This window comes from Aquarana catesbeiana, linkage group LG03 (assembly GCF_042186555.1).
Source record: "Aquarana catesbeiana isolate 2022-GZ linkage group LG03, ASM4218655v1, whole genome shotgun sequence".
Lineage (NCBI taxonomy): Eukaryota > Metazoa > Chordata > Amphibia > Anura > Ranidae > Aquarana > Aquarana catesbeiana.
This window is the reverse complement of record NC_133326.1, coordinates 317,042,217-317,069,053: the sequence shown is the minus strand read 5'-3', so window position 1 is coordinate 317,069,053 and position 26,837 is coordinate 317,042,217. Positions and strand designations below refer to the sequence as shown.

General features: G+C 41.1%; 1 protein-coding gene across 40 annotated transcripts in view; it reads left to right on the top strand.

Moving 5' to 3' along the window:
- MYBPC1 (myosin binding protein C1) overlaps window positions 1–26,837 on the top strand; it is a 173,210-nt gene that overhangs the window by 96,867 nt on the left and 49,506 nt on the right. For all 40 annotated transcript variants that reach the window (XM_073620372.1, XM_073620371.1, XM_073620370.1 and 37 more), the window contains 8 exons: window positions 2,542–2,647; window positions 2,761–2,927; window positions 3,747–3,909; window positions 9,283–9,389; window positions 9,527–9,663; window positions 10,750–10,909; window positions 17,544–17,648; window positions 21,258–21,446. In XM_073620372.1, coding sequence (XP_073476473.1) covers window positions 2,542–2,647; window positions 2,761–2,927; window positions 3,747–3,909; window positions 9,283–9,389; window positions 9,527–9,663; window positions 10,750–10,909; window positions 17,544–17,648; window positions 21,258–21,446 — 1,134 coding nt within the window. The remainder of the gene's footprint in view (window positions 1–2,541; window positions 2,648–2,760; window positions 2,928–3,746; window positions 3,910–9,282; window positions 9,390–9,526; window positions 9,664–10,749; window positions 10,910–17,543; window positions 17,649–21,257; window positions 21,447–26,837) is intronic.

The following is a 26,837-nucleotide window of genomic DNA, read 5'->3' as shown; positions in this document are numbered from 1 at the left end:
GAGGGGGGGCGGAGTGCAGATGTATATCACTCCGCCGCCTGCGGGACCTGCGCTGCCGGAACTATAGAAGACCCATCGGCAAATGCGGCTGGATCGCTTCGCCGCAGCTGAGGTCCCGGCGACTACCTAGTCCCTGCAGTGCAGCAAACAAAATGTTTTTTCTTGCCAGGACCAACCCAGGCCAGTGGTGACAACTGTGACATGAGCAGTAGCCACAACTACTCACAGCAGTCACAACTAGGCAATGAGAGCACAGGGATGATTAGGGTGTGCCTGGGCACACCCGGCACACCCCGTGGGCACGCCTATGCTTATAGCCACAACCCTGCACCTTTCTTCTCCTCCCAGTGTAGTGCAAACAGCCACAGCTCAGATCTGGGACAATGCTGCTTTGAAGTTAGCAGCAAGGCAGCAATGTTGTCCCTCACAAAAAGCTGCTTGAGGTGAACTTCACTGGCAGGATCAACAAGACTTTGCAGGGGGACTAAGAAGCACTTATAGTGAAGTGCTGCAGGGCATCTTTTTTAATGGGAGACTATAGTTCTACTTTAACCACTTGACCTCTAGAAAATTTACCCCCCTTCATGACCAGGCCATTTTTGTGATATGGCACTGCGTTACTTTAACTAACAATTGTGTGGTCGTGCGACACTGTACTCAAATAAAATGTATGTTATTTGTTTCCCACAAATAGAGCTTTCTTTTGGTGGTATTTGATCACCACTGCATTTTTTATTTTTTGAGCTATAAACAAAAAAACACTGCCCATTTTGAGAAAAAAAACAATATTTTTTACTTTCTGCTATAAAACACATCCAATAAAAAAAATGTAAAAATCTAATTTCTTCATAAATTTAGGCCAATATGTATTCTGCTACATGTTTTTGGTAAAAAAATACCAATAAGCCTATATTGATTTGGTTTATGTGAACGCTATAGTGTCTACAAACTATGGGATATATTTATGGATTTTTTTCTTATACTAGTAATTGTGCTGACTTATAGCGGAAGCGGAGACACAGGATCATCCCTTTCCCCTGGCAGAACTGAGATATGCCTTGTTAACATAGGCATATCTGAATTCTCTGTGTCAATTCTCTGTGTTTTATTGATGATCGGCAGGTGCTGGAGAACATCGAGTCCCCGGGACCAGCAGTTTGCCAGCAGCACGCGTGTGCCCCCTTTGGGTAGATGTGCAGGATCATGTGTGTGTGTGTGATCCTGCCCACAGCTGCCAGCCTGTAGCAGTAAAAGTGCAGGGTGGTCAGTCAGTGGTTAAGATCTATGCTTAATATCCACACATTGGAACTGAAGTTTGTATAAAGACGTCAGCCAAGCTGCTTGAAGCCTGCTGAGAAATTTGAAATACTTTATGAAATAAATATTGGGGTGGTTTTGGATTCTCCTATTTATTATAAATATGTATCAACTTCTCTTTTCCTATAATTGGTTAATCTATCAAAGCTCTGATAAGGTTACTGGTAATGGTACAACAACAATGCTAGCTATGAAAACAAACACACTGCTTAAATTAGCAAGGATCTCATTTATTTCCCAAGAAAGTAGGAATGCGAACATAAAACACTAAAAGAAAATATTACAGAGCATATAAAACAAAAGAACATCAATGATACTTTACGAAAGGTCGTCCTCTGTATTCGGTAGCTTTCATCTGGGCTCAATGGGGCTCAATACTTTGAAAGCCCACTCAGACACCACCCACACAAACACTCCATTGTCTACCTATCTATCCAATGAAAATCCATAAGAGGCAGTCCTTCCTAATCACCAGGAAGTACATTCTTCCCTAGTCCATCTTCCAGGAAGCATGCTGTAGTGTCCACTAGGGGCAGCATTCGTCCATGAATCGCCACTATTTGTTCCAGGTTATGTTCTGTAACTCGGGACATTTAAATTTGCACCTCTCCAGGAGGTCTTACCTGTTGCTCCTCTACCCCCATGCCTCACATCAGGAGGCCTAGGCGAGAACATCATGTTAGGATATGAATTCCCATTTATGACTCCTTGTTTCGAACACGCTGTTGGGTCAACTTGCAAATTTCAACTTAGGCCACATGGCTGTATCAACCAGGCAGTAAAACTTTAGAAATATGATATTAAACCATGTTGCCTTCCAACACTCTATAATATGAAATACTGTAAAAGCTTGTTGTACACAATACTCTTTTACATATTACATAGTTAGTCTGGTTGAAAAAAGACACCATTCATTTCAACCAGTTGAGGCCTGTATGTGCAAGGCCTTATATCCCAAGTGAAAGCTGAATAGTACTTTAAAGCCTTCTAGAAAGCACTGTACAACTTGCTGAAAGCTTTGCAAATAAGCTACAGATGGATTATACCAGATAGAATTTATGAGCTACATTGCTGACCTTCTCATTCAAACTGCACTGTTTGGTGAATAATCCCCCCATCTCTTAACTAGTAACCCTGATATAATTGCACATTTTGGCTTCTGAAGTAAATCTCACAGTCATTATGTTTTTAAAGTGATATTTTTCTTGGTCTCCTCCATGACAGAACCACCTGTGCTGGTCACAAAGGAGCTGGAGAACGTCAGCACATACTGTGGAGAAAGAGTGGAACTGGAGTGTGAGGTATCGGATGAAGAAGCCAATGTGAAATGGTAAGTTTTCCAAGCCTTATGGCATTTTATAAATTGTGAAAATACACATCTTCAAACTAGTACAATTTAATTTGATTAAAGAAAAATACACATAAACATTTGTGGTTTCTCAGGTTTAAAAATGGTGTTGAGATTACTAATGAACCGAGGTCAAGGTACAGACTAAAGGTTGATGGCAAAAGGCGCATACTTATTATTGATGACGCAGACAGAGGGGACACAGCCACCTATTCTGTGATGACTACAGGAGGACAGTCAGCAGCTCAAGTCCAAGTTGACCGTAAGGGCTTGTTTTAGCTAATGCTTTAATGTAGTTAATGTGTAAAAAAAACTGATCACCTTTAGGAAAAACACATTACATTGAATGGTGAATTTAAATTCTTAACAGTTTAAATATTTGCATGATATTACTGTGTTAACATTTGCTCAAAGGAGTTCAGTGTACCTGGAAGATTTCCCATCAAGACTTACATTCAGATGTGTCACACACAAGGAAGGGTCACTTTTTTTTAAAAAAAGGAATCAACACCAAAATGATTACAAAGATTTTATAACCTAATTCAATATGCAACAATGAGAAATGTTAATACTGTAAATGATTGTTATCGCTGAGTAGGTAAAGCCCAATTCTGACCAAAATATTTACGTATTTCGTTTTTGATAGTGATCAAGGGTTAGAACCTCTGTCAGATTTGTAGCACTGTCTGGGTCTTCATGGCAGGAGATCTCCCCTTATGTCTTGCCTCAGTGACATACTGTCAGACCCTAACAAGGTGTCACCAGAAGATTAAATTAGCATTGACAATCCACTCCAGCTGGAGCTGGAAAAAATTACAAATTTTAGCAATTATTCTGGTAATCTAAATTGTTGTAAAAAGAAAAAAGAAAGCACAGCTGAGTATTCACCGGCCAAAATTGTAGTCCCCTTTAACATTTAACAGGAAAATATTGCATAATGTGGGTGTCCAGTACTAAAAATCTGTATGATTTTAGGGATCGAGAGTGTTTTAGGAACACATGTCTAAACTTTCAATCTTACTATGTCTGCAAAAAAAGTTTTGGTATTAGTAATTTAATTATTGTATCTTTTTTTCTAAAGTGCGGCCACTGAAAATATTACAACCCCTGACTGATATGACTGTGAATCTTGGCAAGGAAATTAATTTGAAGTGTGAAATCTCTGAGAATGTTCCTGGAAGATGGTACAGAAATGGCCAGCTGCTTTATGGCAGTGACCGCGTTAAGATATTTCATAAGGGAAGGTGAGAACCTCTTGATAGATCTGACTTCAAAGTATAAGAAACCAGCATAAAAAAAATGTAGATTTGCTTCCTTAATTGGTTATTTGTAGCACAGCATAAGTCTCAACCCCCCATTCCAATACCATGCTGTTTGTATGACCTTGTCAAATTTGGACAGTGTGCTTTTCCTACTTACATGTGAATTAATCTTTTTTGCTATTTCATTTTATAAATGCACCTTTTAGGTCTTCTAACATAGGGAAGCTGAGTGATATTGGCAGCCCAGGATCCAACCCAATGTAAAGGCACATCCAGACTGACATGTGCTGCGTTCAGAAATAATGAGATGGGGTTGGAATTTAATGCAATTAATGAAATTAAACGTCATCTGCTATAGTTAGGTGTCAGAATAATGGTAATCAGACAGAAAAGTAAACACTGTATATATAATTAGTTGCTTAAAAAATCAGGCTAATTTATGAAGTAAACAGGAGTTGAACAGACACAAATGGAAGCAAGGGTTTGAATTTAACCCTTTCATGACTAAGCCTATTTTTGAAATTTGGTGTTTACAAGTTAAAATCCGTATTTTTTGCTAGAAACTTACTTAGAGTTCCCAAACATTATATATATTTTTTTAGCAGAGAATCTAGAGAATAAAATGGCGATTGTTGCAATATTTTTTATCACACGGTATTTGTGCAGCGGTGTTTTAAATGCAAATTTTTGGAAAAGGGACACTTTCATGAATTTTAAAAAATCCAAACAGTAAAGTTACCCCAATTTTTTTGTATAATGTGAAAGATGATGTTACACCAAGTAAATAGATACCAAACATGTCACCCTTTATATTTGCACGCACTCGTGGAATGGCGACAAACTACGGTACCTATGAATTTCCATAGGCGACGCTTTACATTTTTTTTTTTTTACGGTTACCAGGTTTGAGTTACAGAGGAGGTCTAGGGCTAGAATTATTGCTCTCGCTCTGACGATCGCGGCGATACCTCACATGTGTGATTTGAACACCGTTTACATATGCGGGCTTGACTTCCATATGCGTTTTCTTCGCTGCGCAAGCTCGCTTGGACAGGGGCACTTTAAAAAAAAAAATTTTTTTTAATTTATTTTATTTATTTTTTTTTTACTTTTATTGCTGTCACAAGGAATGTAAACATCCCTTGTGACAGTAATAGGTGGTGACAGGTACTCTTTATGGAGGGATCGGGGTCTTTCAGACCCCCGATCCCTCCTTTGCACTTCAAAGTATTCAGATCGCTGAAAACAGCGATTCTGAATACTGTATATTTTTTTAAAACTGGCGCCATTGGCAGCTGAGTAAATGGGAAGTGACGTCATGACGTCGCTTCCGCGTTTACAATGAGAAGGCTGGAACGAGGCCGCCCACAGCTTCATTCCAGCCCGCCCCCAGCCGCCAAAGGCACACGATTGGACACCGGGCCTCCCGATCGCACAGGAGGCCCGGTAAGAGCGGCGGGAGGCTGCGGGAGGGGGGGGTGTCCCCTCCCGCTCCTCCAGTATAACAGCCGAGCGGCTGTTATACTCGGGTAGCCGATCGCCCGCTGGAAACAACGGTACTGGGATGATGCCTGCAGCTGCGGGCATCATCCCGGTATAACCCCGGAAAGCCGAGTACGCATATCTGCTTACGGTCGGCGGGAAGGGGTTAAAAGAGAATACACTAGAAATACCAGGACATAAAAAGAAGGTTACTGATTGTGCCGTTTTAGCATCTGAGGAAATATTTGAACAGTAAATATGGAACTTTTACTTTCTCTTCTTTTAGTCTTATGGAGTAAACTTCCTTTTGCCTCAGTGGGGTTAATTTACTAAAGACAAATAGACTGTGCAATTTGCAAAGTGCAGTTGCACTCTGCAAATGCATTTGCTCCAGAGTTTAGTAAATGAAGTAAAGCTTCACTTTGCAAAGAATAACCAATCACGTGCAAGCATAATGAAAAAAAACAGCATTTTTTGCTTGCATGTGATCTGATGATGGAAGTCTGCAGAGCTTCTGCTCATTTACTAAACTCTGGAGCAACTTTGCAACTGCAAAGTGCACAGTCAATTTGCCTTTAGTTAATCAACCCTAGTGTTCTTTACTGTGCAAGAAAGTCCCTGCCTTAGTAGCATTATATTATTTGCACTAAAAAATCATAAATCTTTTTTAGTGAACTCAACTACAATTACATTTGTACAGAAAGACCATAATTCCTCATGCTTTCTTAAAAAAAAAAGTGTATGTTGCCCATACACTGATTGAATTTTATGCTGTTAGCTGTTCCATACAACTATATAAATTGATCTGATGATTGAAAGATGATTCAAGGTTAAAATTGTATTGGAAGAGTAAAACTCAAGCAATTCATATACAGTTGTGCTCTTAAGGCAGAATTTATGATTTCTTGGCCATTTTTCAGAGAATATGAATGATAACACAAAAACTTTTCTTTCACTCATGGTTAATGTTTGGCTGAAGCCATTTATTATCATTCAACTGTGTTTACTCTTTTTAATTCATAATCACAACAGAAACTACCCAAATGACCCTGATCAAAAGTTTACATACCCCAGTTCTTAATACCATGTATTGCCCCCTTTAACATCAATGACAGCAAGTCTTTTGTGGTATTTGTGGATGAGGCTCTTTATCTTCTCAGATGGTAAAGCTGCCCATTCCTCTTGGCAAAAAGCCTCCAGTTCCTGTAGATTCTTGGTCTGTCTTGCATGAACTGCACGTTTGAGATCTCCCCAGAGTTGCTCAATGATATTGAGGTCAGGAGACTGAGATGGCCATTCCAGAACCTTCACTTTATTCTGCTGTAGCCAGGTTGACTTGGCCTTGTGTTTTGGATCATTTTCATGTTGGAATGTCCAAGTACGTCCCATGCGCAGATTCCTGGCTGATGAATGCAAATGCCCCTCCAGTATTTTTTGATAACATACTGCATTTATCTTGCCATCAGTTTTGACCACATTTTCTGTGCCTCTGTAACTCACATATCCCCAAAACTTTAGCGATCCACCTCCGTGTTTCACAGTAGGAATGGTGTACCTTTCATTATAGGCCTTGTTGACGTCTATGCCTGAAGGTTTGAGGCTTGTCTCTGTGCTGTTTGGTGTATTGTAAGCGGGATACTTTGTGGCATTTGCATAGTAATGGCTTTCTTCTGGCGACTCGACCATGCAGCTCATCTTTCTTCAAGTGCCTCCTTATTGTGCATCTTGAAACAGCCACACCACACATTTTCAGAGTCCTGTATTTCACCTGAAGTTATTTGTCGGCATTTCTTTGCATCCTGAACAATTTTCCTGGCAGTTGTGGCTGAAATTTTAGTTGGTCTACCTGACCATGGTTTGGTTTCAACAGAACCCCTCATTTTCCACTTCTTCATTAGAGTTTGAACGCTGATGGGCATTCTCAATTCTTTGGTTATCTTTTTATATTCCTTTCCTGTTTTATACAGTTCAACTACCTTTTCCGGCAGATCCTTTGACAATTCTTTTGCTTTCCCCATGACTCAGAATCCAGAAACGTCAGTGCAGCACTGGATAAAAGATGCAAGGGTCTGTCAGGAGTCCAGAAACTCATTGACCTTTTATACACACACACTAATTACAAGCAAACAGATCACAGGTGAGGATGGTTACTTTTAATAGCCATTCAAACCCCTTTGTGTCAACTTGTGTGCATATTATCAGGCCATGTAAACTTTTGATCAGGGTCATTTGGGTAGTTTCTGTTGTGATTATGATTTAAAAAGAGTAAACACAGTTGAATGATAATAAATGGCTTCAGGCAAACACTAACCATGAGTGAAAGAAAAGATTTTGTGTTATCATTCATATTCTCTGAAAAATGAGCAAGAAATCATAAATACTGCCAGGGTGTAAACTTATGAGCACAACTGTAAAAAGAAAACTGACAGATATTCTGGACTTTTAAGGTGCTACTACATCACAAGAACAACTCAATACAATAAAAATCATATTTTTTTTTAAGCATTATTTAAAATGTTAATATAGTGTATATCAACAGATAGACAAAAAATACACATATTTTTACACTTAAAAAGTCATCTCATCTAATTTCTGTGTGGCAGAGATGAAATTAGATGAGATGACTTTTTAAGTGTAAAAATATGTGTATTTTTTGTCTGTTGATACACACTATGTTAACATTTAAAATGATGCTTAAAATAAATGATGGATTTTTATTGTATTGTGATATAGTAGCACCTTAAAAGTCTCAAATATCTCTCGGTTTTCTTGTTACAACATATAGGATGTGGTGCATGAATTTATGGCGATCCACCTACACTTACTGTTCAATTGATATAATAGTTAAGTGACTTAAAACTGGTGGAGCTTTTTTAACCCCTTGCTGACCAGCCGCTGTCAATTTCCTGCGGCAGGTCGGCACGATCCTGCGAACCGTCGTAGCTATACGTCGGCTCGCAGGATAGGGATAGCTGCCACGCGCGCTCGCTGCACAGCGGGGGTGCCGATGCTCATGGCCGACGGTCGCGAGCACGAGAGGCAGAACAGGGAAATGTAAACACACAAATCCCTGTTCTGTTCTGAGAGGAGTGACAGATCGTGTATTCATATTAGCTAGGAACCACGATCCATCGCTTCCTCTAGTCAGTCCCCTCCCCATTCAGTTAGAAACATGTAGCAGGGAACACAGTTAACTCCTTGATCACCCCTAGTGTTAACCCCTTCCCTACCAGTGACATTTTTACAGTAAACATTTTTATAGCACTGATCGCTGTATAAATGCCAATGGTCCCAAAAATGTGTCAAAAGTGTCCGATATGTCCGCCATGATGTCACAGTCCCAGTAAAAATCGCAGATCGCCGCCATTACTAATAAAAAAAAAATAATAATAATAAAAATGCTATAAATCTATCCCCTATTTTTTAGACGCTATAACTTTTGCGCAAACCAATCAATATACACTTATTGTGATTTTTTTTACCAAAAATATGAAGAAGAATACATATCGGCCTAAACAGAGAAAAAAACTGCTTTCAAAAAAAAAAAAGGGGGAATATTTATTATAGCAAAAAGTACAAAATATTGCGTTTTTTTCAAAATTGTCGCTCTTTTTTTGTTTTTAACACAAAAAATAAAAACCGCAGAGGCGACCAAAAGAAAGCTCTATTTGTGGGAAAAAAAGTACGCCAATTTTGTTTGGGTGCAGCGTCGCACGACCTCACAATTGTCAGTTAAAGCGACGCAGTGCCGAATAGCAAAAAATGGCCCGGTCATTCAGCAGCCAAATCTTCCGGGGCTGAAGTGATTAATATATACTTCAAACCAAATAAACAATTTAAACTAAGATTCTAATGCAATGATTATTTTTTTAGGAATCACAGATTAGAAATAGCAAATGCACTGGTTGAAGATGGAGGCGACTATGTATTTGTTCCCGATCTATACCTTATTAATATTCCAGCCAACATACATGTCATTGGTATGTATTCTCAGCCATTTTTATTATTAATTTGTTTATATCTGACATCTCTCAGTAATAATAATAATATAACATTATTATTGTGTTAAATTATTTCTAAGCTAATAAACAAAATAAATTGTACATTTCCTTTGTAGATCCCCCCAGGATTCATTTTGACTCTCTTAATTACCCGGATAATACTGTGGTAGTAGTAGCAGGAACAAAGCTGCGGCTTGAGATTCCAGTTACTGGTGAACCCGCACCTAAAATTATCTGGAGTAGAGGTGATAAGGTACTCAATAAAACTTTGTTTAAACCTTTTACTGACAATATAGGAGGTGATCTAGAAAAACAGTATGGAAGGCACATTTGGAAGCAAACATTATAAGGCCTACCTCATTGCACATAAGATATTGCTGACCTTGAAAAATGGCAGAATAACACTTATGTGTAGTTCAGCAGTAAATTTGTATATAAGAAGTACCATGCTTGCATATTATCCTCAATACTGGTGGAACAAACACAATTTCCCGGCTCACTTTCTCGGTTGCTAGGAGCAACGGCTGGCAGGTCACATGTGATCAGGTGATCCAGTTCGAGCCCCCAAATGTAGCAGTAGGGGCTGCTGAAAGATGTGGTCCCACCTGTCACCTCTGCTCAGCCCTGCATTCACTCCTCAGACACACTTGAGCCAATAAATAGTCCTGTGGTTTGTTTTCGTTGATTTATTGAGGGGATTAGAACTTGGATGGGAAAGGGATTATGGGATGCCCGGATTAAATTTACCTGCACTCACATAAAATCTTACGTCTAGCACCTACCTAAAGTAGAGGGTGCTACACTGGTTTCCTCCCACACCTCAAAGACATGCTGGTAGGTTAATTGGATCCTGTCTAAATTCGAACAATCAACTTTTGTTAAACGGAGCAGTGGTGTCGGCAGGGCCATGAAATGCTGACATTTCCACAGGAAGAAGCCAAATTTTGAGTAGTGTAAGGCCTGCTGCAGTAGATTGATAGACTTGACAAGAAAGAAAAAAAGTAAAATGCAAACACTACACATCATTTATACGCTGAAATCTGGCTTCTCTGAAAAATTTAGATTGCAATACAAATTATAAAAAAAGTTTTAAAAACATTAATATACAATGATAAAGTAATCTAAATTTAAGCCTATCTACAGCAAAAGCATTTTTTTTCTTGGTTTTAGATATTAAAGGAGGGATAAAAGCTAGTCAGGCTTATGTTACTGTCCGTGTCCTCATTGCAAAATTCCCTCTCACTTATAGTTCCATTGACATGAGAAAGGAAGCTTAGAAGAAAAATTTCATGGATTTGGGTTTTAAGAGTTCTTTTTAAATGTTCTTTGTAACCTATAGTGGATCACGGATCTGAGCGGTCGTATAAGGGCAGAGTCATTTCCTGATCATGGACTTCTAGTCATTGACTGTGCTGAGAAGGAAGATACTGGGACGTACAGGATGATGGTAAAGAATGAAGCAGGTGAAGCTGTAGCTCACATCAAAATAAAGGTTGTTGGTAAGTGAGAATAATATTTCCATTGTTTTAGCCATACTGTACCTACCAATCAGATCTTTTCCCACTTTTAGTTAATAATATACAACAAAATTAAATTTACTTGCAAATTTCTGTGCAAGTGTACAAAGTAGGGGAAGATTTCTACACATTTGGAAGGGGTCAAGGCGGCAGGTATGTCATTCTACCTTTATAGCCCATAGAATAATTGCATTTTTATTTTTCAACTACAAGTTAAATGACAGTTATTAAATCTGACAATACATTCTTAAGTTAAAAACATTTGAGTATATTTATATGTATTTTTTTTTTACCTTTTACGTATTTTTTTAATCCTACTGAGAACCCCATCTAAATGAATTATGAGATGTAATCAGAAGTCAACCAAAATATTATGAAAAATTGTATAATGCATCTTTAAATTAAAGCTGAACTTTCAGTGTTAAAATACACATGTATGAACATACTGTCCGTATTACTATCTGCCACAGTAATTGCAATTCTGTCAAGCTACTTTTGTGACCCATAACCCTCTGCCTGAAGGCACAGCCAGCAGGGTGACCCTTTTCTCTGTCAAAGGATAATCATACTGTCCATGCTCCAGCCCTACCCATGCTGTGCGGTTTAGCTGCTGCAAACTCCCCCCATTGAACTGCACACAGGGTCTGGCAGGACCTTGGACAAGTGAGAATAAAACTTTGGGGAGTGGGAACTGGGGAACCGGGGAAAAAAGGGGTGAGGATTGAAGAGGAAGGAAAGTCTGCTAAATAAGCTTTAATCTGTTTCCTAGTGGTCACATGGCCTCACAGTACCGGGTCTTGGGTCTTACAAATGGTGTGCAGCATTAGTAAAGGCAGGGGGCAGGCAACATTTAAAGCTTAGTAGCTCCCTCTAGGCATACCTGCGCTTAATCTATCCATTCTCATATGTGCTCCTACTATGGAGGCTCTGGAAATTTTAGTTAGGACCACAATATATACAGAGGTCCCTTGGCTTGGGTGCTATGGCTTAGGCATATATGTGCAAATGTGTGCAAAAAACTCCTCTGTTTTATACCTAAAATCATAAGTTTGCTTGTTTTGCAGGGTGGTCCGTAAGGGTGCTGAGAAATCTTTGGTTTGTTAATTAGGTGATAACCTTTTGTTCTTCTTTAAAGGATAATTATAAAGAATAGTTATCCTTTGAAGGGGGTGTAAACCCTTGTTTTGTTTTTAAATAAAAATAACAAACATGTTATACTTACCTGCTCTGTGCAGTTGTTTTGCACAGAGCAGCCCCGATCCTCTGCTTCTGGATTTCCCTGCCGGTGCTCCAGGCCCCTCCTCTTCATCAGGTGCCCCCACGGAAAGCCGCTTTCCATGGGGGCACCCGTGCGGACTTGCTCCCGTGTCCCGCTGCTGCGTCCATTGACACAGACTTCAGGACTCGGGCCCTATCCCCCACTCCCGTATTACTGGATTTAATTGAAAGCAGCGGTAGCCAATGGCTCCTGCTGCTATCAATCTGTCTAATAAGCTTTAATCTGTTTCCTAGTGGTCACATGGCCTCATAGTGCCTGGTCTTGGGTCTTACAAATGGTAAGGAGAGAGACACCGGCTGGAGCCACTGTGCACGTGCACATCACTGGATCGGATCAAGCTCAGGTAAGAAAAAGGGGGGTCTGGGGAGCAGCTGCAGCACAGAAGGTTTTTCAGCCTAATGCATAGAATGCATTAAGATGAAAAATCTTGAGCTTTACAACCTCTTTAAGAAACAAAATGGTTTTGCCAGTATGTCTGCTGCCTTTGGACCAGACAATGAAGGAGCTGCAATGGATCGATAAGTCATCAGCTCTGCTCATTCTGCTCAGAAAATATGCATGCAGCAGAGCTTGACTGGCTTCTATTACTACCTCTCACTTTCCGAGTCTGAGTGCTGCTTTGCAGAGGATGAGAGGAGGCTGACCTCAAGACAGATTTAGGCACTTCTGCTATTTGTATGTAAACATACATTCATTATTTTTAAAAGTGTACATTAAATCATTTTTTTTTTTATCTGCCTGTATTTAAGCTTTAAGACTTTTCTGGATAAATTGTCAAGACATTAGGTATAATAGCACTAAAGACACTAATAGACATCAGAAAATAGTCAGATTGAGCAAGTACAATGTTTGTACAGCATTGGCCCATTACAGGAATATTTGGGTTATATGAGCATTCCTGTTTAGACTATTGATTTAGCAGGAGAAGACATTGCTTTAAAAAACAAAAGACAGTCACAGTACTGTCTTATCGCGAACGAAACAGCAGCAAATAAACATGGTCTTCCAACCTTGATGTTTACTCTTTCTTATGAGAAATGGTAATCAAGACTGTCTGAAGCTACCAACAAAGTCTGGATTATACCCAACCGCAAGGACGCGAGATGACAGTTGCTCAATCTAGTTATTTTTATCCAGATTGAGCATTCATTTTGTGTCTTTGGGGTTTGTGAGATGCCCACCACTAAACTGCTGCTGGGAAGGGGGGGGGGGGTGGAAAGATAAGTATAAAAAAACGTTTACAGTGCCTTGAAAATGTATTCCCTCCCCTTGAAATGTTCCACATTTTGTCATGTTGCAACCAAAAACGTAAATGTATCTTATGTGATAGACCAACACAAGGTGGCACATTATTGGGAAGTGAAAGGAAAATGATAAATGGTTTTCAATTTTTTTTACAAATAAATATCTGAAAAGTCTGGCGTGCATTTGTATTCAGCCCCCTTTACTCTGATACCCCTAACTCAAATCTATTGGAACCAATTGCCTTCAGAAGTCACCTAACTAGTTAATAGAGTCCACCTGTGTGTAATTTAATCTCAGTATAAATACAGCTGTTCTGTGAAGCCCTCAGAAGTTTGTTAGAGAACGTTTGTGAACAAACAGAATCATAAAGGCCAAGGAACACACCAGACAGATCAGGGATAAAGTTGTGGAGAAATGTAAAGCAGGGTATAAAAAAATATCCCAAGCTTTGAACATCTCACTGAGCACTGTTCAATCCATCATCTGAAAATGGAAAGAGTACGGCACAACTGCAAACCTACCAAGACATGGCCGTCCACCTAAATTGACAGGCCAGGCAAGGAGAGCAATAATCAGAGAAGCAGCTAAGAGGCCCATGGTAACTCTGGAGGAGCTGCAGAGATCCACAGCTCAGGTGGGAGAATCTGTTCACAGGACAACTATTAGTCGTGCCCTCCACAAATCTGGCCTGGAGAAGTGGCAAGAAGAAAGCCATTGTTGAAAGAAAGCCATAAGAAGTCCCAATTGCAGTTTGCAAGAAGCCATGTGGGGGACACAGCAAACATGTGGAAGAAGGTGCTCTGGTCAGATGAGATCAAAATTTAACTTTTTGGCCTAAAAGCAAAACGCTATGTGTGGTGGAAAACTAACACTGCACATCACCCGAACACACCAACCCCCCCGTGAAACATGGTGGTGGCAGAATCATGTTGTGGGAATGCTTTTCTTTAGCATGGACAGGGAAGCAGTTCAGGGTTGATGGGAAGGTAGATGGAGCCAAATACAAGGCAATATTATGCCGCGTACACACGAGTGGACTTTTCAGCATCAAAGGTCCGACAGTCTTTCTGACGGACTTTCGACGGAGTTACAACTAAAGTCCGTTCCAAAGTCCGTTGGTTTGAACATGATGACGTACGAAGGGACTAGAATAAGGAAGTAGCCATAGCCAGTAGCCAATAGCATAGCCAGTAGCCAATAGCTGCCCTTGCGTCCTTTTTTGTCCATCAGACTGGCATACAGACGAACTGATTTTTCGACCGGACTCGAATCCATCGGAAAGATTTGAAACATGTTTCAAATCTAAAGTCCGTCTGATTTTCGACAGAAAAAGTCAGCTGAAGGTCCGATGAAGCCCACACACAGTCGGATTGCCCGACGGATTCGTTCCTTCGGACCAGTCCGGTCGAAAAGTCTGGTCGTGTGTGCACAGCTTTAGAAGAAAACCTGTCTGCAAAAGACTTGAGGCAGAGGTTCACCTTCCAGCAGGACAACAACCCTAAACATACAGCCAAAGCTACAATGGAATGGTTTAGGTCAAACCATGTTCATGTGTTAGAATGGCCCAGTCAAAGTCCAGACCTAAATCCAATTGAGTATCTGTGGCAAGACTTGAAAATTGCTGTTCACAGATGCTCTCCATCCAATCTGACAGAGCTTAAGCTATTTTGCAAAGCAGAATGGGCAAAAATCTCACTCTCTAGATGTGCAAAGCTGTTAGAGATATATCCAAAAAGACTTGCAGCTGTAATTGCAGTGAAAGCTGGTTCTACAAAGTATTGACTCAGGGGAGCTGAATACAAATGCACGCCACACTTTTCACATATTTATTTGTAAAACATTTTGAAAACCATTTATCATTTTCCTTCCACTTCAATTACGTGCCACTTTGTGTTGGTCTATCACAAAATCCCAATAAAATACATTTAAATTTTTTTGGTTGTAACATGACAAAATGTGGAAAATTTCAAGGGGTATGAATACTTTTTCAAGGCACTGTAGATGCTCATCTTCCCCTAAAGTTATCATCTCGTTGCATTTATATAAATACCAACACTTGGCCAAGTTGAGTGTTTGAGATTGAGGCTGGATTCACACCAGTCCGGTGCAAATTCCAGCTCCGTTCTCCGTGCGAAGAGAAAAAGCAGCTGTTCAGCGATTCCTCTCCATTGTAGCTGCGGATCAGCTGAGCAGGGAGAGGGGGGAGGTGTAGTGAGGAGGAGAGAATGCCTGTTTACAACGGAACGCATCTGCGAATCAGATGCGTTCCCATAGAGGAATATGTGCCTGCAATTCGCACCACACTGCCTAGAAAACGCACACGTTTTTTGGGCAATGCGGAGTGTGAATGAAACGCACATATGTGAAAGGGGATTGATTGAAAGTAATATATTTTAAAATGTTCTGTGATTTGGATGCAATGTAAGCCGCATCCAATTCGCATAGGTGTGAACCCAGCCTTAGAGCAATGAATATCAGGTAAAAAGGGCTGGTTAGATTTTGCTTGAATGGCAGCTGATCACTATTGGCACATGTAGATTATATCAATGGCTTTAGAGATTATGGAAACCTAATCAGTTATAGCTTTTATAGTAATGCCTCAATTTTTAAGCTCTGTATCTATTGACTTGAAGTGCACTATATTGTCAAAAGTATTGGGACGCCTGCCTTACACATACATGAACTTTAATGGCATCTCAGTCTTAGTCCATAGGGTTCAATATTGAGTTGGCCCACCCTTTGCAGCTATAACAGCTTCAACTCTTCTGGGAAAGCTGACCACAAGGTTTAGGAGTGTGTCTATGGGAAGGTTTGTCCATTTTTCCTAGAAACGCATTTGTGAGGTCAGGCACTGATGTTGGACGAGAAGACCTGGCTCGCAGTCTCCACTCTAATTCATCCCAAAGGTGTTCTGTCAGGTTGAGGTCAGGACTCTGTGCAGGCCAGTTAAGTTCCTCCACCCCAAACTCGCTCATTCATGTCTTTATGGACCTTGCTTTGTGCACTGGTCCAAAGCATTTGATGAAAGGGGGATTATGGTGTGGGGTTGTTTTTCAGGGGTTGGGCTTGGCCCCTTAGTTCCAGTGAAGGGAACTCTTAAGGCCTCAGCATACCAAGATATTTTGAACAATTTCATGCTCCCAACTTTGTGGGAACAGTTTGGGGATGGCCCCTTCCTGCTCCAACATGACTGCGCACCAGTGCTCAGAAAAGCCTGACAGTGACTCTAACCCATCACCAATCTATCCAAATATCCAAAAAAAAAAAAGAAGTTTGTCTTTAGTTATACTTTAACTCTTTTCTGTCAATTAAATATTAAGGCCTCATGCACACAGGATGTAAAAAATGCAGCTTTTACTGGCATTTGCCTCTAAACACACTGCTATGTTAGCCTATATGTTCTTGCACACATAGGGATTTACAGGTGTTTAGAGGCAGGAGGGTTTGGAGACAGAAAGAGAAACACACCACAGGCATTATCAGGAAAGGAGTGCTTGGGTGAAAAAACACCAAAAGAACATAAACGTGCATTAACGCTAGTGAGTTTAGGCACATTTACACGTTTGTGCATTAATGCATTCTAACGGGCAGAATAAAAATTAATATTCTATCCAATAAAATGCATTAATGCCAAACACGTGAACGTGCATAAACACACATGCCAAATTCGTCTTTAGGTGCATTTTTTCAGCTGTGTTTTCCTCCCCTAAAATGAGGCCTAAATAGGGAGTGCTTTCAGTTCTGATGCTAAGTTCCAACAGGCTCAGTACTGGTTTTATGATAGAGACTGAAGATAATTGGAGGTCATAGACGACCTCACCAGTCATCATCAGGCAACAAGTGACTAGTTTTTCACATTATTGGAGAAAGCGGAAATTCCTTTAATTCTATTCAGTGCCTTTGAATACTTTTTTGTTAAAACATTTTTTTCCAATCTCTGGATGTGTGAACATGTACTGTATATTCCTTTAACACTGATGTTGTTTTATGCAGGAACGCTAGAAGTGCTATTTTCAGTAAACTATTTACATAAACAATGATAACATTTTTGAGTACAGTTTAAGTCTACAGAATGTTTGTTTGATTTATCAGATATACCCGATGCACCACTAGCTCCTGAAGTAACTGAGGTTGGAGAGGACTGGTGTACAATGAAATGGGACCCACCATTATATGATGGCGGATGCCCTATTATGGGTAAGTGGATTTATAATGTTGCCTTCATTCTGTTACATAAAAATCTACGCTATGGCAATTACTATTTACTAAATCTCTGCAGAATCAATGTTAAAACCGATTTCTGTAGCCACACCCCCTTAGTTTGTTCCGTCTACTAGGAAAAGTGAGTATATGGGGGTGAGGAGGGGGGATTTAAGTGAAACTGTTGTGTAACGACACCCCGAGTATGAAAGGGGGTTAAAGTCATTTAGGACATTTCATACCCAAACACAAAGGCAGCTACCGAACACTTCAATCAGCCGAACAATGAACCCATACAAATAATCCACCCCAAAAACGAGACACGGCTCTGTCTTCAGGATCAAGCAGGAATCAACTAATTTATTATAACACATGGACACAACACATAAAATAACTCAGAGACTCTTCCCCCCCACCCTTGGAAAAGAGGGCGGATTAAACTGTCCAATGACAATGGACACACAGGTCAGGTGTGTTTAACGTCTCATCAGTACACAGTGTTAGCAGGGAGAGCTGTTGGAAGAATCCCCCCTCCCTCCAATGCAATACACATCCTGTGATCCAAGGCAGACAAACATAATAGAACATTGGTTTGCAGGAGGCTGGCATTCAGTCCCCTCCAAAAGTCTCTCTCTTCCGTCTAGGTCTGTCACATGTTGCTTTGCCCATCATCAGCAAAGCACAGATTAACTTTTTAGAATAAGTGCAAATCAGACTAGGACAAAGCTTACAACCTTTCAACTACCTAAGACAGCAGTTGGTGGCTCCTCATGCTAAATGTATTTCTTGGTCTCCCATCAGCAAAGAATGTCAGGATGGAGCATTTTGAATATAGAGGACCCAATTCAGAAGGTGTATGTACTCTGCTGTACTTCCACTGAACACATCATTTCTCTTCTAGAGGCTGGTCACTTTCAAAAAGGCTCTGTCTTCCCAACGCTGATAAAGCACCACAAAATCTTGGAAGCTATAAAGATGACTATTCAGTATATGGAGGTTTCCTAATATATGCCTCAGTCTATGGCATAACATTCCCCTACCAGAACTTATGAACCTTATGGGCTTGAATGATGGCAAGTGACAGGATTAACATTTCCGTGCCAAGTGTTTCAGAGGAATGATAATAAGTCCTTTCAGAGCCTTTAGGAGGAGTTGCTCTTTCCAGTAACTACAGTTGCAGCACACATTGCATCCCAAAATATGCATGCACTACTCCACTTGTCTACTCTCGCTCTCCACTGATCTTAATGATAGTACAGATGATTGAGGCCAGATCTATGTTCAGTTTACCAGCCTCATTCGGCCATTACACGGGAGGTGGGATCTCAACGGGACTTAGGCACTTTTTCTGTAGAATAATGGATGGATGCTTTGGAGGTTATTTCTCTGAGCTCCTTGTCTTTGTTACAAAATTTGATAAGGGCATAAGTTTCATGTCCTAGTTGTACAAGACTTGATAGGGAAAAGTAAACTTGTATTTATATGATGTGGAGATGTCCAAAATGTTTTGGAAAGCTATATTTCAAGTTATAAATGTGCGGGGTATTATATTGTGTCTGTGTGCAATAAAAGTGTATTTTTTCCAAACAAATTGTGTTTAAAAAACAATACTGTGTGACAAAAAAATTACACCAACCATCATCTATAGGGCCTCTGCTATATATATATATATATATATATATATATATATATATATATATATATATATATATATATATATACAGTGGGGACAGAAAGTATTCAGACCCCCTTAAATGTTTCACTCTTTGTTACATTGCAGCCATTTGCTAAAATCATTTAAGTTAATTTTTTTCCTCATTAATGTACACACAGCACCCCATATTGACAGAAAAACACAGAATTGTAGAATTGTTGACATTTTTGCAGATTTATTAAAAAAGAAAAAATGAAATATCACATGGTCCTAAGTATTCAGACCCTTTGCTGTGACACTCATATATTTAACTCAGGTGCTGTCCATTTCTTCTGATCATCTTTGAGATGGTTCTACATCTTTATTTGAGTCCAGCTGTGTTTCATTACACTGATTGGACTTGATTAGGAAAGTCACACACCTGTCTATATAAGACCTTACAGCTCACAGTGCATGTCAGAGCAAATGAGAATCATGAGGTCAAAGGAACTGCCTGAAGAGCTCAGAGACAGAATTGTGGCAAGGCACAGATCTGGCCAAGGTTACAAAAACATTTCTGCTGCACTTAAGGTTCCTAAGAGCACAGTGGCCTCCATAATTCTTAAATGGAAGACGTTTGGGAGGACCAGAACCCTTCCTAGAGCTGGCCGTCCGGCCAAACTGAGCTATCGGGGGAGAAGAGCCTTGGTGAGAGAGGTAAAGAAGAACCTAAAGATCACTGTGGCTGAGCTCCAGAGATGCAGTCGGGAGATGGGAGAAAGTTGTAGAAAGTCAACCATCACTGCAGCCCTCCACCAGTCGGGGCTTTATGGCAGAGTGGCCCGACGGAAGCCTCTCCTCGGTGCAAGACACATGAAAGCCCGCATGGAGTTTGCTAAAAAAACACCTGAAGACTCCAAGATGGTGAGAAATAAGATTCTTTGGTCTGATGAGACCAAGATAGAACTTTTTGGCCTTAATTCTAAGCGGTATGTGTGGAAAAAAACAGGCACTGCTCATCACCTGTCCAATACAGTCCCAACAGTGAAGCATGGTGGTGGCAGCATCAAACTTTGGGGGTGTTTTTTTCGGCTGCAGGGACAGGATGACTGGTTGCAGTCGAGGGGAAGATAAATGCGGCCAAGTACAGGGATATCCTGGACGAAAACCTTCTCCAGAGTGCTCAACCTCAGACTGGGCCGAAGGTTTACCTTCCAACAAGACAATGACCCTAAGCACACAGCTAAAATAACGAAGGAGTGGCTTCACAACAACTCCGTGACTGTTCTTGAATGGCCCAGCCAGAGCCCTGACTTAAACCCAATTGAGCATCTCTGGAGAGACCTAAAAATGGCTGTCCACCAACGTTTACCATCCAATCTGACAGAACTGGAGAGGATCTGCAAGGAGGAATGGCAGAGGATCCCCAAATCCAGGTGTGAAAAACTTGTTGCATCTTTCCCAAAAAGTCTCATGGCTGTATTAGATCAAAAGGGTGCTTCTACTAAATACTGAGCAAAGGGTCTGAATACTTAGGACCATGTGATATTTCAGTTTTTCTTTTTTAATAAATCTGCAAAAATGTCAACAATTCTGTGTTTTTCTGTCAATATGGGGTGCTGTGTGTACATTAATGAGGAACAAAAATGAACTTAAATGATTTTAGCAAATGGCTGCAATATAACAAAGAGTGAAAAATGTAAGGGGGTCTGAATACTTTCCATCCCCACTGTATATATATTATATAAGTAATTTTCTAGCAAAAAAAAAAGATTTTTATATGTAGGAGAGAAGTGTCAAAATTGGCCCAGTTGGCAAGTAGTTAATAGACTATTTCCTGAAACCAGTCCTAAAACTTTCACCATAAGGTGGTAATTACAACCTAGTATTTGTGAATTTAACTATTTGCTGTTTGTATTGTAGTCACAATAATATATAAGAATACATATTTTTGTTTATGCTCAAATATACAGGCTACTTTATTGAAAGAAAAAAGAAGCAGAGCTCCAGGTGGATGAGATTAAACTTTGACTTATGTAAGGATACCACTTTTGAACCCAAAAAAATGATTGAAGGCGTGGCTTATGAGGTCCGGGTTTTTGCTGTCAACTCAATAGGGATTTCTAAACCAAGCCTGCCCTCCAAACCTTTTGTCCCGTTAGGTAAGTAAATGTTAGACTGCAAGTCGGTAGGCATAGTTTCTTGACAGTGGATTTGTAAATTTTAGAAGTGTAATTATGTTTATGGCATAAATGAAGCATTTTAGGAATATTTTTGCACAACTGATGATTTTACTGTGGTGCTTTGGTCCAGTTCTATTTAATGTACAACGTATATGTAAGTGATATAACTAAAGGGTTGGTGGGTAAGGTTTGCATTTTTACTGATAACACAAAGGTGTGCAATAGGGCTGATATCCCTGGAGGTGTCCGTAACATGGAACGTGATTTGGCATTGCTGAAAAATTGGTCAAGGAAGTGGAAAATGCTGTTTCTAAATGTAAAATAATGCACCAAGGAAAAGGAATACCTTTGTAGAGTACAATATTGAAGGTATAGTGTTGGCCAGCACTACAAAAGGAAAACGATTTGGGAGTACCTATTTCAGATAATTGCAAAATGAGCAAAAGGTTGGACCAGGTAATGAGAAAGGCGAATATAATTCTAGGATGCGTCAGAGTAAGTGAACATTGCAGTAGACCAGGCCATGATTAGGTTGCCCTTGCACAAACACTGTCAAAAGAACTTTGTTGGTGGAATCAGGCTGGTTAAAAATATTCAGTTGTTGGCCTATTGTTCCCTGAAATAAGATCAGTAAAAGTCATGTCAGCCATATACAGTATCTCACAAAAGTAAGTACACCCCTCACATTTTTGTAAATACTTTATTCTATCTTTTCATGTGACAACACTGAAGAAATGACACTTTGCTACAATGTAAAGTAGTGAGTGTACATCTTGTATAGCAGTGTAAAATTGCTGTCCCCTCAAAATAACTCAACACACAGCCATTAATGTCTAAACCGCTGGCAACAAAAGTGAGTACACCCCTAAGTGAAAATGTCCAAATTGGGCCCAAAGTGTCAATATTTTGTGTGGCCACCATTATTTTCCAGCACTGCCTTAACCCTCTTGGGCATGGAGATCACCAGAGCTTCACAGGTTGCCACTGGAGTCTTCTTCCACTCCTCCATGATGACATCACAGAGCTGGTGCATGTTAGAGACCTTGCGCTCCTCCACCTTTCATTTGAGGATGTCCCACAGATGCTCAATAGGGTTTAGATCTGGAGACATGCTTGGCCAGTCCATCACCTTTACCCTCAGCTTCTTTAGCAAAGCAGTGGTCATCTTGTAGGTGTGTTTAGGGTCGTTATCATGTTGGAATACTGCCCTGCGGCCCAAAGGGAGGGGATCATGCTCTGCTTAACCACTTGACGACCGCCTCACGCCGATTTACGTCGGCAAGGTGGCACGGACAGGCAAAATCACGTACATATACGTGATTTGCCTTCCGCGGGTGGGGGGTCCGATCGGACCCCCCCCGGTGCCCGAGGCGGTCGTCTTTTGTCCAGCGGCGATCAGAGGTGAGGGGGAGGCCATCCGTTCGTGGCCCCCCCCTCGTGATCGCCGCCGGCCAATCACATCATTCCTTTGCTGCTGTATGCTAAACAGCAGCAAAGGAAATGATGTCATCTCTCCTCGGCTCGGTAATTTCCGTTCCGGCCCGAGGAGAGAAGACAGGTATGTGAGTGCACCAACACTACACAACACAGTAGAACATGCCAGGCACACTAAACACCCCGATCCCCCCCCCCCGATCGCCCCCCGATCCCCCCCAATCACCCCCCCCTGTCACAAACTGACACCAGCAGTTTTTTTGTTTTTTTTTTTTTTTTTTTCTGATTACTGCATTGGTGTAAGTTTGTGACAGTTACAGTGTTGGGACAGTTAGTATTACCCCCCTGTAGGTCTAGGATACCCCCCTAACCCCCCCTAATAAAGTTTTAACCCCTTGATCACCCCCTGTCACCAGTGTCACTAAGCGATCATTTTTCTGATCGCTGTATTAGTGTCGCTGGTGACGCTAGTTAGGGAGGTAAATATTTAGGTTCGCCGTCAGCGTTTTATAGCGACAGGGACCCCCATATACTACCGAATAAATGTTTTAACCCCTTGATTGCCCCCTAGTTAACCCTTTCACCACTGATCACCGTATAACTGTTACGGGTGACGCTGGTTAGTTTGTTTATTTTTTATAGTGTCAGGGCACCCGCCGTTTATTACCGAATAAAGGTTTAGCCCCCTGATCGCCCGGCGGTGATATGCGTTGCCCCAGGCAGCGTCAGATTAGCGCCAGTACCGCTAACACCCACGCACGCAGCATACACCTCCCTTAGTGGTATAGTATCTGTACGGATCAATATCTGATCCGATCAGATCTATACTAGCGTCCCCAGCAGTTTAGGGTTCCCAAAAACGCAGTGTTAGCGGGATCAGCCCAGATACCTGCTAGCACCTGCGTTTTGCCCCTCCGCCCAGCCCACCCAAGTGCAGTATCGATCGATCACTGTCACTTACAAAACACTAAACGCATAACTGCAGCGTTCGCAGAGTCAGGCCTGATCCCTGCGATCGCTAACAGTTTTTTTGGTAGCATTTTGGTGAACTGGCAAGCACCAGCCCCAGGCAGCGTCAGGTTAGCGCCAGTAGCGCTAACACCCACGCACGCACCGTACAGCTCCCTTAGTGGTATAGTATCTGATCGGATCAATATCTGATCCGATCAGATCTATACTGGCGTCCCCAGCAGTTTAGGGTTCCCAAAAACGCAGTGTTAGCGGGATCAGCCCAGATACCTGCTAGCACCTGCGTTTTGCCCCTCCGCCTGGCCCAGCCCACCCAAGTGCAGTATCGATCGATCACTGACACTTACAAAACACTAAATGCATAACTGCAGCGTTCGCAGAGTCAGGCCTGATCCCTGCAATCGCTAACAGTTTTTTTGGTAGTATTTTGGTGAACTGGCAAACACCAGCCCCAAGCAGCGTCAGATTAGTGCCAGTACCGCTAACACCCACGCACGCACCGTACACCTCCCTTAGTGGTATAGTATCTGAACGGATCAATATCTGATCCGATCAGATCTATACTGGCGTCCCCAGCAGTTTAGGGTTCCCAAAAACGCAGTGTTAGCGGGATCAGCCCAGATACCTGCTAGCACCTGCATTTTGCCCCTCCGCCCGGCCCAGCCCACCCAAGTGCAGTATCGATCGATCACTGTCACTTACAAAACACTTAACGCATAACTGCAGCATTCGCAGAGTCAGGCCTGATCCCTGCGATCGCTAACAGTTTTTTTGGTAGCTTTTTATTGAACTGGCAAGCGCCAGCGGCCTAGTACACCCCGGTCGTAGTCAAACCAGCACTGCAGTAACACTTGGTGACGTGGCGAGTCCCATAAGTGCAGTTCAAGCTGGTGAGGTGGCAAGCACAAGTAGTGTCCCGCTGCCACCAAAAAGACAAACACAGGCCCGTCGTGCCCATAGTGCCCTTCCTGCTGCATTCGCCAATCCTAATTGGGAACCCACCGCTTCTGCAGCGCCCGTACTTCCCCCATTCACATCCCCAACCAAATGCAGTCGGCTGCATGAGAGGCATTTTCTTTATGTCCTCCCGAGTACCCCTACCCAACGAACCCCCAAAAAAGATGTCGTGTCTGCAGCAAGCGCGAATATAGGCGTGACACCCGCTATTATTGTCCCTCCTGTCCTGACAATCCTGGTCTTTGCATTGGTGAATGTTTTGAATGCTACCATTCACTAGTTGAGTATTAGCGTAGGGTACAGCATTGCACAGACTAGGCACACTTTCACAGGGTCTCCCAAGATGCCATCGCATTTTGAGAGACCCGAACCTGGAACCGGTTACAGTTATAAAAGTTAGTTACAAAAAAAGGGTAAAAAAAAAAATATATAAAATAAAAAAAAATAGTTGTCGTTTTATTGTTCTCTCTCTCTCTATTCTCTCTCTCTAGTTCTGCTCTTTTTTACTGTATTCTATTCTGCAATGTTTTATTGTTATTATGTTTTATCATGTTTGCTTTTCAGGTATGCAATTTTTTATACTTTACCGTTTACTGTGCTTTATTGTTAACCATTTTTTTGTCTTCAGGTACGCCATTCACGACTTTGAATGGTTATACCAGAATGATGCCTGCAGGTTTAGGTATCATCTTGGTATCATTCTTTTCAGCCAGCGGTCGGCTTTCATGTAAAAGCAATCCTAGTGGCTAATTAGCCTCTAGACTGCTTTTACAAGCCGTGGGAGGGAAAGCCCCCCCCCACCGTCTTCCGTGTTTTTCTCTGGCTCTCCTGTCTCAACAGGGAACCTGAGAATGCAGCCGGTGATTCAGCCAGCTGACCATAGAGCTGATCAGAGACCAGAGTGGCTCCAAACATCTTTATGGCCTAAGAAACCGGAAGCTACGAGCATTTTATGACTTAGATTTCGCCGGATGTAAATAGCGCCATTGGGAAATTGGGGAAGCATTTTATCACACCGATCTTGGTGTCATCAGATGCTTTGAGGGCAGAGGAGAGATCTAGGGTCTAATAGACCCCAATTTTTTCAAAAAAGAGTACCTGTCACTACCTATTGCTATCATAGGGGATATTTACATTCCCCGAGATAACAATAAAAATGATTAAAAAAAAAAAAAAATGAAAGGAACAGTTTAAAAATAAGATAAAAAAGCAAAAAAAATAATAAAGAAAAAAAAAAAAAAAAAAAAGCACCCCTGTCGCCCCCTGCTCTCGCGCTAAGGCGAACGCAAGCGGCGGTCTGTCGTCAAACGTAAACAGCAATTGCACCATGCATGTGAGGTATCGCCGTGAAGGTCAGATCGAGGGCAGTAATTTTTGCAGTAGACCTCCTCTGTAAATCTAAAGTGGTAACCTGTAAAGGCTTTTAAAGGCTTTTAAAAATGTATTTATTTTGTTGCCACTGCACATTTGTGCGCAATTTTAAAGCATGTCATGTTTGGTATCCATGTACTCGGCCTAAGATCATCTTTTTTATTTCATCAAACATTTGGGCAATATAGTGTGTTTTAGTGCATTAAAATTTTAAAAAGTGTGTTTTTTCCCCAAAAAATGCGTTTGAAAAATCGCTGCGCAAATACTGTGTGAAAAAAAAAAAAATGAAACACCCACCATTTTAATCTGTAGGGCATTTGCTTTAAAAAAATATATAATGTTTGGGGGTTCAAAGTAATTTTTTTGCAAAAAAAAAATAACTTTTTCATGTAAACAATGAGTGTCAGAAAGGGCTTTGTCTTCAAGTGGTTAGAAGAGTGGGTGATGTGTGACATAAGCTTCTAAATGTTGTGCATAAAATGCCAGGACAGTTCAAAACCCCCCCAAATGACCCCATTTTGGAAAGTAGACACCCCAAGCTATTTGCTGAGAGGCATGTCGAGTCCATGGAATATTTTATATTGTGACACAAGTTGCGGGAAAGAGACAAATTTTTTTTTTTTTTTTTTGCACAAAGTT